Source organism: Fulmarus glacialis, unplaced genomic scaffold (genome assembly GCF_000690835.1).
Source record: "Fulmarus glacialis isolate BGI_N327 unplaced genomic scaffold, ASM69083v1 scaffold17130, whole genome shotgun sequence".
NCBI classification, from domain to species: Eukaryota; Metazoa; Chordata; class Aves; order Procellariiformes; family Procellariidae; genus Fulmarus; species Fulmarus glacialis.
Genome location: NW_009187798.1, coordinates 115,744 through 133,415, shown reverse-complemented (window position 1 = coordinate 133,415; position 17,672 = coordinate 115,744). Strand labels below are relative to the sequence as shown.

The 17,672-nt window shown below is 41.8% G+C and overlaps 1 protein-coding gene across 1 annotated transcript in view; it reads right to left on the bottom strand.

Moving 5' to 3' along the window:
* XYLT1 (xylosyltransferase I) overlaps positions 1-17,672 on the bottom strand; it is a gene marked incomplete at its 5' end in the record, with an annotated part of 97,969 nt that overhangs the window by 24,425 nt on the left and 55,872 nt on the right. Inside the window, one exon of the mRNA XM_009576338.1 lies at positions 11,194-11,274. Within this exon, the coding sequence (XP_009574633.1) occupies positions 11,194-11,274 (81 nt within the window). The remainder of the gene's footprint in view (positions 1-11,193; positions 11,275-17,672) is intronic.

The following is a 17,672-nucleotide window of genomic DNA, read 5'->3' as shown; positions in this document are numbered from 1 at the left end:
AGAAGATGTTTTAGTGGTCCTCAAACACATGCAACTGAAGGAAGGAGAAAAGAAATAAAAGTTAAGGAACAACACCAAAGCTTTCTGGACTCCCATATCCGGAAACATGAGAGTTAACCCTGTAGGCTAACTCCCTGGTTAAACTTCTGTTCTATACCAATCAAAGAACTGAGATGCAATTATGAAATGGTGCATATTAATTTTCAAAAGGACCGTAAATGACTTCAGGGTCTATGTCCTACTGATAGCTACGTCTCTTCTCACAGTATGAGAAGAAGAGCTCCTCTGTTAACACAACAGTGCAGAAAATGTGTAGATGAGAGTGGAGGAATTTTTCTTTCCGTGAACAAGTTTCTAATTTCATGTTCCATTATGAAGGATAATAGAAAAGTCTTGCAATTTTAATGCAGTGCTCTGGAATGTAATCTTCAAATTCAATATTTATGCAGTTATCTCCAAATCAAATATTAATGTGCCTGAAAGTTTGGTCATTTATTTATTTCCCTCAAAACTAAATGCTCATTTGAGTTAATTATTTTAAGAAAATAATAGAATTTTATTGACCATATTTAAATAGGAACGTAAAGTTCTTTTCCATGAAATAATTTCTTCCCACTGCTGTCTCTACCAATTTATCACCCTTTATTTTCATTTTCAAATAGAAGTTTCTTTGACTGCAATAGAAACCCCCAAACAAAAAAACACCTGACCATTTCAAAAACCCCTCTACTTACAAACTCCCTCAGCCTATATTACATGATAGGGCTTACAGTTAACTAATACCAGAAAGCACAGTTATACAACTTCAGCCTTATTGTCTGAAATGGGCAATAAGAAGAGTATGGCCACACTCAAGATCAGAAGGTCCCAGCAAATCTAGGCTCAGAGCTTCATGTTTTCCAAAATAGTTGACAGGCTCTTTTTTTGTATACTTACACAGTTCTATGACTTTTTTGAGCTAATGGCTTGGACAAGTAAATCTCGGTCCTAAAATCCTATACAACAAGGTTATTAGAAAAAAACTAAATGTACTTTCCAACCATTCATCCTCCAGCAAGGCAGCCCAACTGAAGAGCAGCAACGCCTTTGGAGACCTGCAAAGAGATGACCTTTTTGCTAATGCTTCTTGAAACCTTCCTAGAAACATCAAATCAGGTTTTAAATACCAGTAACAACCAAATAGGGAGCAGGCATTTCTCAGAAGGCTCACCCTTACTGGGCCTGCTTCAGACACAGTCATTACACCTAAACAGAATAACGCATTGGCGTACCAAATAATTTCTTTTTATCTATGAAGCAATAATTTATACAAGGGGCTTTGAAGACACAGCTCTCCACTGGGCAACTGCTTGCTATCCGTTTATGTTCCTTGGGAGCCAAGGGGACCCAGTGTATTTTAGATCTGCTAGAAGCTAAATGATCCTGCCTGAGGAGGCAGCGGGTCGCCCTAGCAAGCCTAGGCTGTACCGCTGGCCTACAGAGAGCTCAGTTGCAACCAAAGTGGATAAGGTGGATGAGGCCTTTTTTCCCCTCCAGACTCTCTTCTAGGATGACTGATGCTCATAGCTACTCCAGCAATAGCGATTTTGGCACTCAGGGAGGCAAGAACTTACTCTAAGCACATTGGATATTGCCTGAGGGAAAGGAAAAGGTGCTATTTGTATGCCACGTAGGCCTTTTCAAGAAATCAAAAACCCTCAAACACTACAAACGGTTCATAAAGATTCTTGACTAGCCATCCAACAATGCTTGCAGCAGCCTTCTCTGAAAAGAAGGATAGAAGATGAAGGGCAAAAGCATGACCCTACTGATGTGTTTTTAGTCTAATGCTGTATTTCATTAGTTTCTGGTTATGCTCAATGTAATACCAAAACACTGCATTTTATGAAGGCATACCAAGTTTCAGAGAGAGCAATGAAATGCAAAAAATGGTGACTTTTCCCTCAAGTCTTTCTCTCTTGGGTTTTACAGGACACCTAGCAGATAACTCCCAAATTAAAGTAGAAAAAATGGATTAGTAATAGCATTTCGCTAATCTTAGTCAATGTGGAAAAATCCAGGTGCTTCCTGGCACCCTGAACTTCAGGTAAGACTGGCACACCTCTGACAACTGCAAACGTACTTGCCAGGACAATGACATACAATTGCACCAAGGTATGGTTAGCCGAATACAATGGATATTGCCACCACATAAAGACACTTGACCTTCCTCCTGATCTAAGACAAACAACAGGAAGAAAATAACAACGATAAGAAAAGAGAGTCAACCAGGAGAAAATAAAATTAAAATAAGACTAGGGTTAAGAAAAAGCATGCCATTTTACTTTATTTCATAGAACACTCCATCTAAGGCATTTTAGGCTTACCCTTAATCAATTTTAACTCTTCCTAAAGAGCCTCCAATTTTGAGGAGCCTGGATTACACTTGCGAGTAAGCCCCAAGATGGCATAATATGAATGTGTCTAGACAGCTGAGCTCAGCAATTAGGCAACTACACACCTGACGTTTGCACCCTGACTATGCGTAGATGCAGCCTTGGGGTTTACACGGTTCCAGATGGTTATTTTTATACGTTGTTATAAAAACCTGCAGCACATGGTCTGTCACACTGTATATAGACAGCTAACTGTCCAGACAGTTCATGATAGCAATCCAGCTTAGGGAACGCCAGTTACTTTGTAGTGTATTTAAATATTTATAAATGCATTTCAGATGAGACTCTAGGCTTGTATAACACATAAAGCATTTGTAAGATGTTTAACACATGCTCCTACAACACAAATATAAACACATAGCTCAGCTCTTCTTATGTTATGTTTTAACTTAATATCAGCAAAAATATCACAATCAAATATCACCCTTTTGGATAGTTTTCTCCAACTGACACTACATACCACAGCAACTCTGAGAGACCCTGGCTCCTGAATGCTCACACTTATGCAGTCTACAAAACAGAGTTCGCTGTTTTCTGTTTTCCGAAGTCTATGAATGACTAAAACCTTCTCAAGCATCAGAGGCTATCAGATTGCTAAACGTTATTTATCAGTAACCTTTTCACTAAAAGGTTTTTGTCTGGAAAGAATATATTTTTTAAGGTGAAAAGGTTTCTTCCTAAATGTTTCCTGGCCTCTTGCCTAGAAAATCTTCTATTGACATTTCACTGTTAACCAGGTGCACCTACCAGGACCTCATCATCATTACTCACTATACAAGAATAAGAACTATGAATAAAAGTTAACAATACATCAGCAAAACAATTCATCACAAGTCAAAAGTCAATGTCAAAGCAAGGATCTGCAGAGCTTGGAGCTCCACTAGCACCACGTCCATGTTCTCCTTCATGTATGTGGACAAACTCTGCACGTTGCTTTGACTCTATCTGCTCCTCTTTTAACTCCCTTCAGACAAAAATTTGAAGAAGTCAACCAATTTTGGTGGGAAAAGTCAAGTAAATATTTTTATGGATGAGAAATATGAGAAGCTCTTGCCAGCAGGGTTTGCACAGCCACCTTGGAAACACCAGAAACATTCGGGAAGCATAAAACAGTAACTTGCAATTTAGGTGACCAAGTAGAAAGCACAGAGCAGTAATTTGACAATCTTGAGTGCAACAGTTGCAAAAAGTAATTTGTGAGCAATCTCTAGGCTACAATATATCTCCATAAACCAGTCACAGAAATCCTGGCCTCCATTGGGAATGCAATGAATTTCCAGTTGACTGCGACACAACCCTGACTTCACCCCGTTTCCATGAGTAACTCTACTCTATAAAGGGTTACACAGTATTTAAAAAACCTGAAATAATTAACAAGAGGCTAGTTAAGCACAATGTCTATACTGTACCAGCTAAACATCTGTTTCTCTAAAGATATGATCTTGCAGTATGTTTCCCAAGACCTCTTTTTGTTGTGCCGAAAGCCTCTAGGGCTGACCCCCCACTCCCGAAATGGAGTTGAAGCTTGGAGAGGGGAACAATGTCAAAACGAAACAGCACCTACTTAGTCTGTCAAGATGAGGAAGATTTCCTCCCAGTACGACAGGCAGCATGCAGAAAGTGCAGAATGCACAATTTCTGCTGTTTCAAAAGGCTATGAAAAAACTCTCAGTATAGATAAAAACAATGGAAGAAAAGGGAGGGAGAAATGAAAATTGTAACCTGCTTTCCAATGTGTTTAAACTGCAGCATCCTGAATGCAAATGTTATGAGGTCAAAAGCAGAATTCTTCTTATCTTTCTTTAATTCCCTTACTCTGAAGAAAATATTATAAACACAATACTATCCTAACAATCCCCTAAGCTTTAATGCCAATGCACAAACAAACATCAACAATATCATAAAGAATTTCTCTCTTGACTGGATTTGCTATAGTGAGATGGGGCTTATTTCACATGCAAAAGCCAAACCTGAAAGTATAAGCACACAAATTGAAATGCTTTTAGCAGCTTTGCCCACTGTGCTAAATGCTCGGAAGTTAACAAGGAACATAGGAAAATCTTACTTTTAAAATATGATTAGTGTTTGTCATTCATATCTCTATATGCCCTACAACAGAGGAGGGCACCAGACCCTGTGGAGCAGCAGAGCATGGCGGGCGTGTGAACAGAGGGGCGGCCAACCCCGCACCGTGGGATCACCAGCTGCCCCTCGGCAAGGAGAGCACAGGCTCCGACCGCGGGAGGACCGGGATTGAATTCAGAGCAGAACACACAGGTGACACGGCCACAAAAAATAAGCCAGCACTGAGAGATGCAGTTAGTGACATTTGTTTCTGCAATTTCCGTGGGTCTCTAGGAGCTAGGCTGCAAGTCGTCATGAGACCAAGCAGCTCCACTGGAAGGATTTTCTGACAGTCCACGTTACCACAGTTGTTTCCAATGTATGTTTAAACAGTTTTATGCTCAGTGTGCAAGTAAATCTGGGGCAGACAACTGGTCTGCTGCCACAAATGTTGGACAATACAAGGTTTAGATCATTTACAGCGTAGCAAAAATGGTACAGTATTTTGACTGGCTCTTTCAAGTTACAAGTCTACCTTGACATATTACGTTAAATGTGGCCCTTCTCAATCAATGGCATCTTCACGGAAACAAAATGTCCATGGCATTTAGGGTATTCCACACGAGATGCTGTTGAAAGTCGATGAATACACACATTTTATCTGGTCATTATTCCATCTCTATATAGACATAATTAGATTTTTCAAGCTTTACAATAGGTGCCTCATACTCTACATAATTTGTTTCTGCTTCTTTCATATGTAATTTTCACAGTATATCCATTTAATGCTTTAGTCATATTACATTTTGCATTATGTTTAAAAGAAATTCCTCACAATTCTTTCTTCTTGTCCACCTTTTCCTAAGCATTAACTTCTACTGGTTTCAAAAAAATCTTACTTTCCATCTTCTGGAAATCTCTCATTCAGAGCAAGTCTTAAGAAGTCTTAACGCTTCTCAATATTTTAATGTTGCAGGTCAGGGAGCAAACTCTTCACGTGTACCAAAAATAAAAAAACCTCTAAAATTGTTTTTAGTTGTAGGAAACTTGCAGTATCTATTTTTTGCAGTAATGACTCTACTAGGAATTGCCGTGTTTTGACAACAGTTCCACACAGTCCCTCATGAGTACAAGGCTTGAGAGGGACTTTCAAAGACTTTCCTGTGGGTTTCTTTCCACCACTCTTCACTTACGGTATCTTTTAAGAAACACTAGAACAGCTTTTACAAGGACAAAAATGTAATGGCTTCCTCTCATGATCAGAGAGGCCACAACTCAAGTGATTTTGTCTCTTTTTATATAAAATGAACAAAACAGGGAAAAAACTGCAAATAATAGTGTGCAAAGATGTAGCATGAATTCACCACAGACAGACTCAATGGTACGAAACCTGACATTTTGCCAGCTGTTTGTCTCCAATAAATGTCTTCTCTAGAAGATATCTTGTCCCCTCACCTCCTCTTCTTCCCAACACCCACACGACCGAGCAGTCTCTGACCTGGCTGCTGGGCCTCAGTGTCTGAGCTTGAACCCTTCTCATCTACGTGATGCTGCTGCTGGAGCAGCTACGGCACACGCTACCGCTTGCGCCACGGCCGGCCAGCAGATCACAGCTGCTGCAGCGCCAGCAGGCAACACGAAGGGACACGCTCTGCAGAGCACACGCGGGTGTCCACCGCAATAGCACCTCACTGTGTGTTTCTACTGCGCTTAACATCTCGGGATCTGCATACTAGTCGACTGAAGAAAGAAAAGGAAATGGGGATTCAACTTTCCAAGTGATTGAGGGCAACTGTGAGTCACTTCTGTACAGATTTTCAAGCTACCAAATCAGGCTATTGACCTGTGGGTAAAACAGAGCCAACACCACCTGTCCAACTTAAAAGGATGTTCCCTGCCGTAATTATTTTATAAAATGTTGCAGGATCTCGGATGAAAGGACACAAATGTTACTATTTATACCACCGAAAATGAAGTGTGCAGCTCAATGTTCTTAGATAGCAATCAGATTTCTGATTACTTTACTGGTACCTCCCTCCTAATTTCTGTCCCACCCCATAAATTATGGCTACTTCTAACCTTCTCACTTATTGCACCTTCCTGAACTGGTGGATGATCTTGCATGTATACTCTACCAAGACCAAAAACCATCCTGTTTTGTCCCATGTCAAGACATATGGCTGTTTTTACTGCATCTTCCTATCACCTTCAACCTACTTTTGTTTTCCTTTGCACTGACAACTTAGCATTGTTTTCCAAAACTGAGCAGAAATAAAAGCCCTACAAGGAGGCAAATTGTCAAGCCAAAGCAGTAAAGGCTTTATGGTTCCCCTAACGCTTAGCATAAAGCAGTAAGAAACATCTGAAAGTTAGCTGTAATGTCTAAAATTTGTAAGTGCAGTCTCTTTGCATAGAAGATGCATGTTGTTATTTCAGTCGCTACAATTCACATGCAACTGTTGGGCTGAATTACTTACAAGCAAAAAATAAATCTTCCTAGTCTGTGTGCTTCAGAATACTGAAGCGTTTGAAAAAAATTAACAAAAAAAGTATGGCTGAGGGAAATTTGAGCCAAGTGAACCACCAAATATTTCACATGAGCAGCAAGGTAAGTGCTGCTGGGAGCTAAGTGGTTAAACTCTTCCAGCAGCAGGGATAATATATCAATTCTGTTTCCTAGTATTTGGGTACTTACTGGGCGATTCATCAATGCAATACACAATAGCATTTCCTGTGTGATCCATTTTCACCATCATCAACCCATTGTACAGAACGCCAATGAACAGCACGTGCCACAGTGCAAAAAAGGCATGTCTGAAAGAGTGATTAAAGAGATACGCATCAGCAGAACTGGGCTGAGGGAGGTAGAGATTTTGGAAACATGCTCCAGCCCTTCGGGAGTTAAGGTCTCTATAGCCTCTGAGAACTGGTATGGGCTTGCGATGCTCCTTACTAAAAGCCATACAGTTCAGTAACAACTCTAAAAGTATCTGGAACCCAGGATCCAGAAAGGGGACAACACAACTGTGAAGAATAGCATTAATGAGGAGAAAAAAACAGCAGAAGAAAAGAACTCAGATACATAACAAACTTTTAATGGCCTTTTCTTTAGTTGTTTGTATTCTGCCTATGAGCTCCAGATTCCTCTAAGATGTAACAGCATACAACCTTCACAGCATGTTTACACTGTTTCCCAAATGATTACCATGGCAAGGTTTCTCGAAAAAAACCCAAAACCTTTCTCCTGCCTGTCGTTGAAGATGTCACATTTGAATGTCTTTATATTTTAAAACACATCAGCCAGGTGCTGCTCCTGCCAAAAAACCAAATCTTCTGGGTGTTCCAAATTGTAATAGCTTATATAACTACTAGGTTATTCTTTTGCTTTTAATAGTCTAAGACACTGAAAAGAGGAGAAAATGTAAGTGTTGCCCACTGAGTACTATGTAATGACTTCAGCCACTGTATGCAATTCCATTTCATACGTCCAGCTCTCTAAGGAAATAATGCTTCTCCAGCTGAGTTAAGGAGCCATTTTCATGTCCATTCCCTTTTCTGAAGCCACTAAAGGAAAATCAGAGCCACGCATTTTTTAACGACTTTGGCATAACTAAAAGAAAACTTCACTCTATAAAAGGAAGCCTGGTTTCTCTCCTTATTTGGCAGTAAAACATGTACTGATTGTGAACATGGCTTGAATACAAAGTACATTGTAATTGAGCTGTATAAGCATTTCAGTTTTAACATGGCAATTCTAATATTTCTCTCCCCGTTGTATGATCCAGAGACTAGGATGACTTAAAATTCAGAGTTTCCAGTTGTTTACAAAGCAGACTTAGACAGTTGAAAAGCTTATTGTTTAGGAGCCATTATTCATCCACAAACTAAAATAAAAAGTAGCAGCAAAGGTTATACATTGCTTTCAGTCATATTTAAATGCTGAGCTCCTGCATTATTAGTTCACTTGTTTTGAGAAAAACACCTTGGAACAGCAAAACTATTATTGTACATGGGACGGCAGTCAGTCTAGTCCAGTGTCCTCTCCCTTATCATTGCTTCAACTAGCCATTTTAAAGAAAAAATCCTGTTCCAGTCTGTTTTGAGATAGGACATCTCAAGGGAGTTTTCTCCAATTGCAGATTAACTTGGAGACTGGCCTGTGTCCTAAATCCTTTCCAAAACTGTCCTTTTTTTTTTTTTATTTTTGTTGCCAAACCTGTTGCTTCTCTGCTAGACCTTACTAAGCACTTGGCCATACCATTCCCCCCATGGGATATTTCTTTTCCACAGGGCTGTGACAAAATTAAAAAGTAACTGGAAAAATTAATAGAAAAACATAATCATCCCCTACTCTTAAATGAGCAAGTCACCAAGTTTGGCTGTGGAAATTCCCCAAGCAAAGGTCACAGGAGGCTGGGAGAATATTGTAAGGAAGCATCACTATCCGCCTCTTCTTCTGCTCCCCTGGGGATATCGGGTGACAGCCTAGATGGACCTTCGGTCTCATCTCACCTGCTCGTGCTTATACAAGGTATTTCAGTCCAGAGGATTTCATCATTCTAACTACAGGGATAAACCTCACCAGCATGACCACAGCTTACACACCTTGGACATAAAAAGAAAGTCAGTTGGAAATTGTGTGTCAAATGGGCAGGGCAGACGGTACATTTACCCGTTTAGACAAGACTGAGTTACTGAAACACTATGACCGAAAGATCAGGCTTCACCCTCTCAACAGGTGGATGTAGAGATGGAAATTCACCCACAATACAAGCAGAGGGCTAACTACTTTTTGATCAGCTTTTGACACCAATGGAATGAATTTTTACGAAACGCCAATATTACTCAGACGTTTCCGTAGCTGCTGGCCTGAGTCCTGTCTCTACAGTTATCTGGGCTATGCAGGAGGAGGGGAGCCACTGTGTCTCCCTGATAGAAATTTTGGGGAGCTGCCAACGGGCGATGTGAAAGGATCCATTCATCCAGTGGTCAGCAGTGGGAGCGTTTATGGGACTCAGGGACTACACAACCATGGCGGACAGAGGCAGCAAATCTGTGCTCCTGTCCCACATTACGTTCCCTGATGCGCAGAGAATTTATGGTAGAAATCCAGGAGAAAAAATAAAACACGGCGACATGTTGTAATAGGCTAAAAGGTATTTAATTGTTTATACAGTCAAAGGGAACCATTGAACTAATAAATGGGTTGTTATTCCTGTGAGGGGAGGACTAGTGGCACATTAGCTCATTTTATTATTAAATTAATACCAGATTAGTGTGTTTAATTGTTCTAAATTGTTCTAACCCAGCTGAGGTTGGCATGTTCAAACCAGCTTGATGCAGGCCTGTCATAATTCATTAGTTATTTTCCTTAGCCAGCTCCGGGAATTTGAGAAGAATCAGGTGCACCAGAGAAGCAAAAAGGCGTAAGAGACCGACTGCTTTTCCCTGGCCGTTTCTCTTCCCTTTTCTACTTCAACTCTGCTGTCGATCACTACTGCCAGCTAGTGCTGAGCCTGCCAATCACTCTGACACCCTGCATTTCCCAAACCAGAGACTCTCCTGTGAAAACTGTTGACCTGGATTAAAATATTATTCCTCACAGTATTATTTTTTACTACGTGCTATAGAATTTCTGCACGCACAAGATGAATGCTCGTGAGCACTTCATTTAAACAGGAACATGACAGAACTGCTAAATCTAGTGACAAGAGCAAGAGCAGCCAAGAAGTGAGAGAGACCTGTGCGTTATTCTACCCACCCACTGCGCTGAACATGCAACTCTCTGTCACGTTCTCTATGTACACTATCTGAACCCAGCCTTAGAGTACACTTGACATTTTACAGAATAAAGAGATGACCTGGTGACCCAGGTAAAATAAAACAGTATTTTTAGGTGCAAAGCCACTGGGACTCAGCATATGGAGTTGCTGGAACTGTTGAGAGACTGCTGTTATGGTACAAAACTAGCTATAAAGAGGAAAAGCAAAAGTACCAATAATGAGGAAAAGAGGACCACTACAAGCAGACGGGAAAGATCTTCCATCTGCAGAGGTTGTTTAAAGCTTTGGAAACATGATGTTTGGTCACTGCTGCTCCCTCAAACCACAAAGCTTAAGTATTACTGATGTATTGTGGGAAACACAGCACATCATCTTCTCCCCGAGACCTGCGCAGGGTGGATGAAGAGGGACACTGATCCAAGGACTTCAAATCTGTAGCAGATCATGATAACCCTCCAGCCACCATCCTCACCCTCGCTAGCATTGTGCAGGCAGGTACAGGCTCCCACACCTTGCAGAGATGCTCTGCTTGCACAAGGCTTTGCTGCAGACCCCGGCTAGCGCAGGTCTTGGTCACTGACCGGGGCTGGAACCGACCGGGGCAGGGAAATGCTGTTGTGTGGGGCAATTACTGCATGTTCCCGAAACATCGACCTGTGCCAGGTCACAAGGAGGGAGCAAGTGTCAGTCTGCTTAATGTCTTCCTCCCCACCAAAGCATCTTTCCAAACTGATTCCGGGGATGAGCCATTCTGAACCAATAAACAACTGTCCTCAGGAGAAGGTTTCCTCCTCATTTGCTTCTCTTTCCTGGACTAGGGATTTCTTCACTCAGATAACACTGGAAAACTGTCACTATGCAAAAACTCTCAGTGCCATGGTTAAAACAAGCTGAGGAAAGGGCCAGCTTACCTTGCGTTGTCCCTCCCGTGTGATTTCAAGAAGTTCATATCACGGTATCTGGACAGGAATGCTACTAGCTGGTCATTTGTCCTGCAAGAGAAAGAACAAAAGATGCACAAATTACACTGTGAAAACTACTACGTTTAGAGTAATTTATATACTTATTTTTCTCATTTGGGGACCATCCGCAGACTCTTTGAAGGAGGCAGTTGCTGAAAAAAACTTCCATCCTGCTGCTAAACTTCACTGCCTCCCTCTACTCAGGAAAGTGTACTTGGAAAGAAGCAGAGCTTTATTACATCTTAACAAATTTCATATCAACTCTAGGCAGATGTTTTAAGCTTTGTAACAGAGTATGTATTAAGCAATACTGCTCAGCACTTTTTAAGCATGAAAATCCAGCTGTGAGATGACTGCATTGATAGTCCCATTTTACATGCTTTGCTAGATCTTTCCCAGGGAATTTGGTTAAGTATCTACTGGCATTTTATTTGTTTTCATCCTTGTAATAGAGAAGAGACCAAGGTCGGAATGCATAAAGCAAGAGAATTTGGATGTCAAAATCCCAATATAATTAATAGGAACAAAGAAATTTAGAAGGTTAATTCCAATTAGTGTAACTGGCAATCTGACACCAGTATTTTCAAAATTTCAGCTGACATGTCCAAGAATGTATTTACGCTTGACAGCTTTTGTGGTCTGTTATTTCTTTAACAATGGAGCAAATACGTTCTCTATTTATCTAGGTCAGCATATTTAGGAAAACTGAATAAATCATATTAAAACGATCTTCATCTCCTGAGTTGCATTCAAAACCACAACATTATAGGCACACCACCATTTAAGCAATGGTCTGTAATGGAGTATAGTAGAAAAACTAAAGATAAAACAACTGTCAATAGTACCGTATCTTGAAAACATTTCATTATTATAAGTCACAGAAAACAAAGTTAAACCAGAGTCCTGTACAAAATGTGTTTAATTTCTGGGGTAAGGCTGCAACAACTTGGAAATGTTATCAGCCTAGTAAACTATCTTCGTATCTCATAAAACCAAATTCTTCTATCATCACAGGTAGCATTTCATTATCGAACTGATGAATAAAGAACAAGTTAACCATTGATTTTATCTGGACCAAATGAAATATCTGCCTATCAACCAGCCTGAATGACCAGGCTGTAGGAGCCTGAGACCCTCCTTCTACGCTCACTCACGTGAGCTGTAATACCTCCCAGGATCAGGCTCTGCATCTCAATTTGGCAACCTCAGAAACCCGCTTTCTGTATAGTAAGCTGTGCAGATTTTCACATTTGCTGCTCCAGTGATTCTCCATCTTACTGGGATGAATAGGCATTTAGTGAGTTTACTTAGCAATGCTTCCACATGAAATGGTTTCAATGGCTGACATCTTCGGGTGAGTTTCTAGGCAAAAGCTGGCATGCAAAGATGATCTTTAGAAATATAACCAAGTTTGGAAGTGCTTGAGCTTTAATTTCCTTACAGGATAAAAATCAAATCAATCGAAGTAACAATCCACACCACTCAATAAAACATCATCATTTCTAGATTGTTCATCAACCTTTATTCGCTATTCAGCAGTGCTCTACCAAGTGTATTTGGACTTGGGGCTGCCATACAAACTTTTCAATGCTTCTCACTTTTTCGATAATGCTTATAAATGCCCAGATGATTTTTAGCTCTCAAAATAATTAGTAATTGACATTTTCCCACTTCTTGAAAACACTGGTGGCATCTTGGTCCTACTTTCAATTTTTTTTTTTTTTTGAAAGAGAACTTACACAGATTTTTACTCTTTGTCAATTAAGTATGCTTCTTTTCATGTGTTGACAACATGGAAATAAAACATCACATTTCCATTTGGTAAAACTTTCTAGTTATTTGACATTTAGATTTATGCAGTCAACCAATTCTGTGCTCAGCATGGGAGCACACTGAATTTCTATTAAGCTTTCATTCAGACTGCTTCTTCTGGCCCCAGTATCATGAGGATGCTGTGCACCACCTCCAAATTATTCCACCACATGACATTAAGAAGAAAATCAAAGGTATTGAACGTGCCATAGATGCTAATGCAGCTGCTAACATCCTCCTCACCTCTCAGAAAACTTTGCCTTCAGGGGTATATTTCCTAAACGCCTCTGGCACAGATTGCTACCACACTTCATGTACGGTGGCAGCAGAGTCTACACCATCGCAGTGCCTCTGGCACCAGCTATTTACAATGCCTCTGGCACTCCTTCTGAGAAATCCTAAAGACATGGGCCTATTTTTTCTCTAAGTAAGGCAATGAAAAGCTGAGATTTTCAGCTGAAGACATCACTGGGAGCAACATCAACTCCACACTGCCAAATTAAATTCTGCTATAGCTCCACAAATTTCAGGGATAATTCACTGAGCATAAATCTGGCACAGTATCTTTTACTAACCATCATGGTATAACAGAAAGTAACAAATGCAACATATTTCCAGTATTTCCTTCCTAAGAAGGAAATAAAAAAGTCATGGGCATAGGGAGAGTAGTTCATGCTAATGATTAAAACACACTAATACACATATTACATTCCTATCAGTTTCCCTAGTGATACAGATCGAGGAAAAAGCCTTTCCACAGTTGGTGTGTGAGGCTGGAGCTGATGGATGCATCCACACAGCTCCCACTTTTATTTCCTTTTGTTATTAAACTCACTCGGACGGTGAGGCACCAGGGAGAAGGATTATTCAGCTGGTTACCTGTGCCGTTAGCCAGGAGGGAGAACGACGTGAGAGTAGCAAGGCTGAGAGAAGATGTGCAGGCTTTCAGGTATGCAGCATGCAGAGAGAAATGGAAAACTAATCCTCCAGTGAACGTGAAGTGTAGAGAAAGATCGTGCGTGTGGGAGGGCTTCCACGAGAAGATGACAAGTGAAGAAGATTTATGGGGAAATAAAGTGTTTTGACTTCATTGATGTACATTTGGTGTTAAACAAGGGCAGGTCTGCCATCTGGGACAAAGGGGTCCATCTCCACCAGAACTTTACTGAGGTCACCTCAATAAGATACTGCTGCTCCCTTCCTGCAGCAAGGGTGGACAGAAGTAGCAGGGGCAGAGCACCGTGCCCACCTGCGGAGACGTCACACGGCAAAACTCAGCCAAGCCTCCCGCAGGGTCAGGCTCAGAGGATGGGAGCACTTGGGCAGGCAGGCAGGGAGGTTCCAGAGGCTGCAAAAGCAGCTCCAGGGCTGCTGGTGACTCAACCCTCGGCACTGCTCAACCGGGGGACATGGCTGAGTCCCTGGGCTCAGCCCAGGGTTAGGGTCAAGATTAGAGTTAGAGGTCTAAGGAAGAGAAAGGTGAGTCCTATAGCAGGAAGGGAACGCAGAAGATATTGCCAAAGTAAAACAAGGTCTGTTACTAGTGTTTTCTCATGAGCAGCCCCTGGCCTGGGATTGAGGTGTCCCAGGGTGTGAGCAGGCTAACCAGGCACTCAGTAAGCACATATACATGCTGAGCATTGCAATAATTTCAGAATATAGTGTATACACTGGGGACTGAAATGGAAAACTGGAAAGAGAAACACTGACTTTGTGTTTGCATCGTCTGAACACGCTGGCAGGTCTGCCCAGGAAGCAGTACGAGTGCGTCCCTGCACACAACCACGGCCGAACACTGCAGAGAACAATAGACAGTACTGCGCTTGCTGGTTTTAAGCAAACCCTGCAAGTCCTGGTGACTAATCCAAGCAAAGTGCAGAGATCCCCTTAGTTTACAGCTGTGAAAATAGATTAAGAAAGTCTTTGGAGAATCTGAGAAAAGGAAAACAAGCGATTGTTACTTTTGGAAGATAGTGAAGGATAATATAAATGTCCTTGATTCAGCAAGGTACTTTAACGCATGGGCAACTTGAAGGATGTAAGGAATAGCAGTCACTTCAATGGGACTATTCATATGTCAAAACTTACTCAATGGCATAACAATTTGGCTAAGCTAGATCAAAAGTTCAGACTTTTGGCAGCACACAGGTATGGAAACAAGATAGTTTGATTCTGTGCAGGAATCAGATGAAGGAAAGAGCAACTGCTCTGTTGGATTCTGGGGTTGGACTCGGCCATTTTGGTAGTGCAGGGGCTGCCCCCTGCGTGGCAAGAGCCCGCTGCCCCTCTCCAGAGGGGTATTTCAGACAAGCTGGTGTTGGTCTGCCTGTCTCAGCGTAGACCCTGGGGCTTCCCCCCCACAGCTTGGACTGGGAACCAGGGGGTTGTGCGGGCACAGAGCAGGCTGCAGCTCTGCAGACAGACGAGACCCTGCTGATTAAAACAGGGAGCAGTGACAGTAAGAAAAACTTCCTGGGGACCCCAGATAGCTGCAACCCAAAAAGCCACTGACCTAACTGAAACCCAGGCCAAACTCCAGAGCCCACGCACAATGATACTGCGGCAGAGACAGCGCTGCCAAAAACCTCTTTTGGTTCCTTTTCTGCTTCATCAGGCAAGGTCACAGGTAGGAGGGTTCAGCTTGCCATCTGCTTCAAGTGAACTCACCAGTGAGGTCTTCAAAAAATGTCCTCATTTCAGGTAAATCCCCAGACTAGGTTTATAAACTATTTCCTTTATCAAGGACCAGACTGGGCAATCTTGTTTCAAACTTCATGAAAAGCACTAGGGGCTGCAGTGCATCTGCATACAAAGTACAGATCATCTCTCTGTCTCCTAGTCAGTTAACTTCTGATCTATCAGAAAGGTAAGGCTAAATAAATGTTTTTAGACGTTATGCATGTATACAGTGTTTCTGCTTGGAAAAGAGCTCTTGTACTGGAGAATTCTTTTGTTACTGGCTCAAGATTTGAGACAAAATCTAATGAAATGCATGGACATCTCTCCTATGGTCTCACTGGGCTTTAGACTTCTATAGGCAACTTCATTCTCTTCAGCCGTGCTTCATTAGCACTGCCTGGGAAGGCATGGCTTTTACTGCACTGTTTTACTGAGAACTGTCGTTCTCAGCACTTCATTCACCAGAAATACCCCACATTGTCCCAACTTAAAAGTCTGTCTCGAACTTATCCTGAATTACATGCACAAGCACGGGCTAGGGACAGCTGCTAAGCTGAACCCCCACTAAATTCCATTTTTAATCATTATTTTCTGGCATTATTTTCTTTTCTTCTCTTTTCCTGTATGCCTGCTCTTACATGCAAGCATCAGCACTGAGAAGTGGATTCTGCTACCCCTTCCAGGCAGCTGTAACTCACTTTAATCACAAATATGATTACTTGTAAATTACAATGTTGGAATATGAAAAGCTAAAGCAAGACAATTAAAATGTGGCTTTAAAATTGTTTAAAACAGACCCACTCAGTCCTGTTCCACACTTCTCCAGAAGCGAAGGACAAAGCCTGCTGGAAGGAACAGTATCTTGGCCTCTTAGCAGTTTCCCTCCCCAAGCACTAATCTGATTTGAATGTGATTTTTGCCTTTAGTGCTTTTGTCACTGTTGTAATCTTAATGTGTGGACGAGTTTTTTTCTCACGCATTTTCTAATCTGACAGGTAAAAAAAAAAATATTAACACCTTTTTTACTGCTACATACATGGGACAAAAGGAACTTTTCGTTACCATGCCTACTGACAAACTCCCAGCAAAAGACACGTAAGTGTGCCTAGGTTGTGACAATTCACAGTACTGGTCACAGTAAGTAATGCTATGTTAACCACATGACATTACTGAGACGACAGGCAACAGCAGGATTGGAGCTTCTACAAGCTGCCCAACTTTTCCCCAGCAAACCATCCCACCGCAGTTAGGTAAGTGCATAAAAGTTGTTAGCTGCAGCGACCAGCAATCACCGAACCTGGGAGTCCTTGCAATTGAGCACACACCAGCATCTACAGCGTTGCTGACAACGCTTCTGCAGCCACAACTCTCAGATTTTTTTTCATGTATTTACCATATTTTGCAAAGACAAAGGCTGTATTCCCTAGAAGAACAACACTGAAGTGCTGAACTGAAACAGCTGCACTGCAGTGACCATGACGATGCTGTGCCATGACACCAGCACTGGGGGTCTGAGGGCAGCTCCTGAATGCAGGCAGCAGGTCTCACCAGACACCGACATGCACATCGCCATGCTGGGCCGTACGCTTGCTTTTGGTGCAATTCAAACAGCCTAAGTTAGTACAGAACAACATATCCATTTCTGAGGAGATGGCACACTGAAAATGGGTAAAATTATTAATCATGATTAATTTAGCGTTATCTAAAGGCAAGCCTGCTAGCCACTGCACAAGATCCTATAGCTGCAACAAAGAGGGACCTGAGCACAGTGCGGGGATTAGCCCTTGCCGTGGTGAACAGTGGTGTTAGCAAACACAGCGGTAGTTCTGCCACGGTGTGGGGTGCTGGAGAGGCAGGCAAGTGTCACGAAAGCAGCTGCACAGACAAAAAAAAACAGAGTAACAAACACAAAGGGGAAAGCAGTTGGGAGAGTAGGG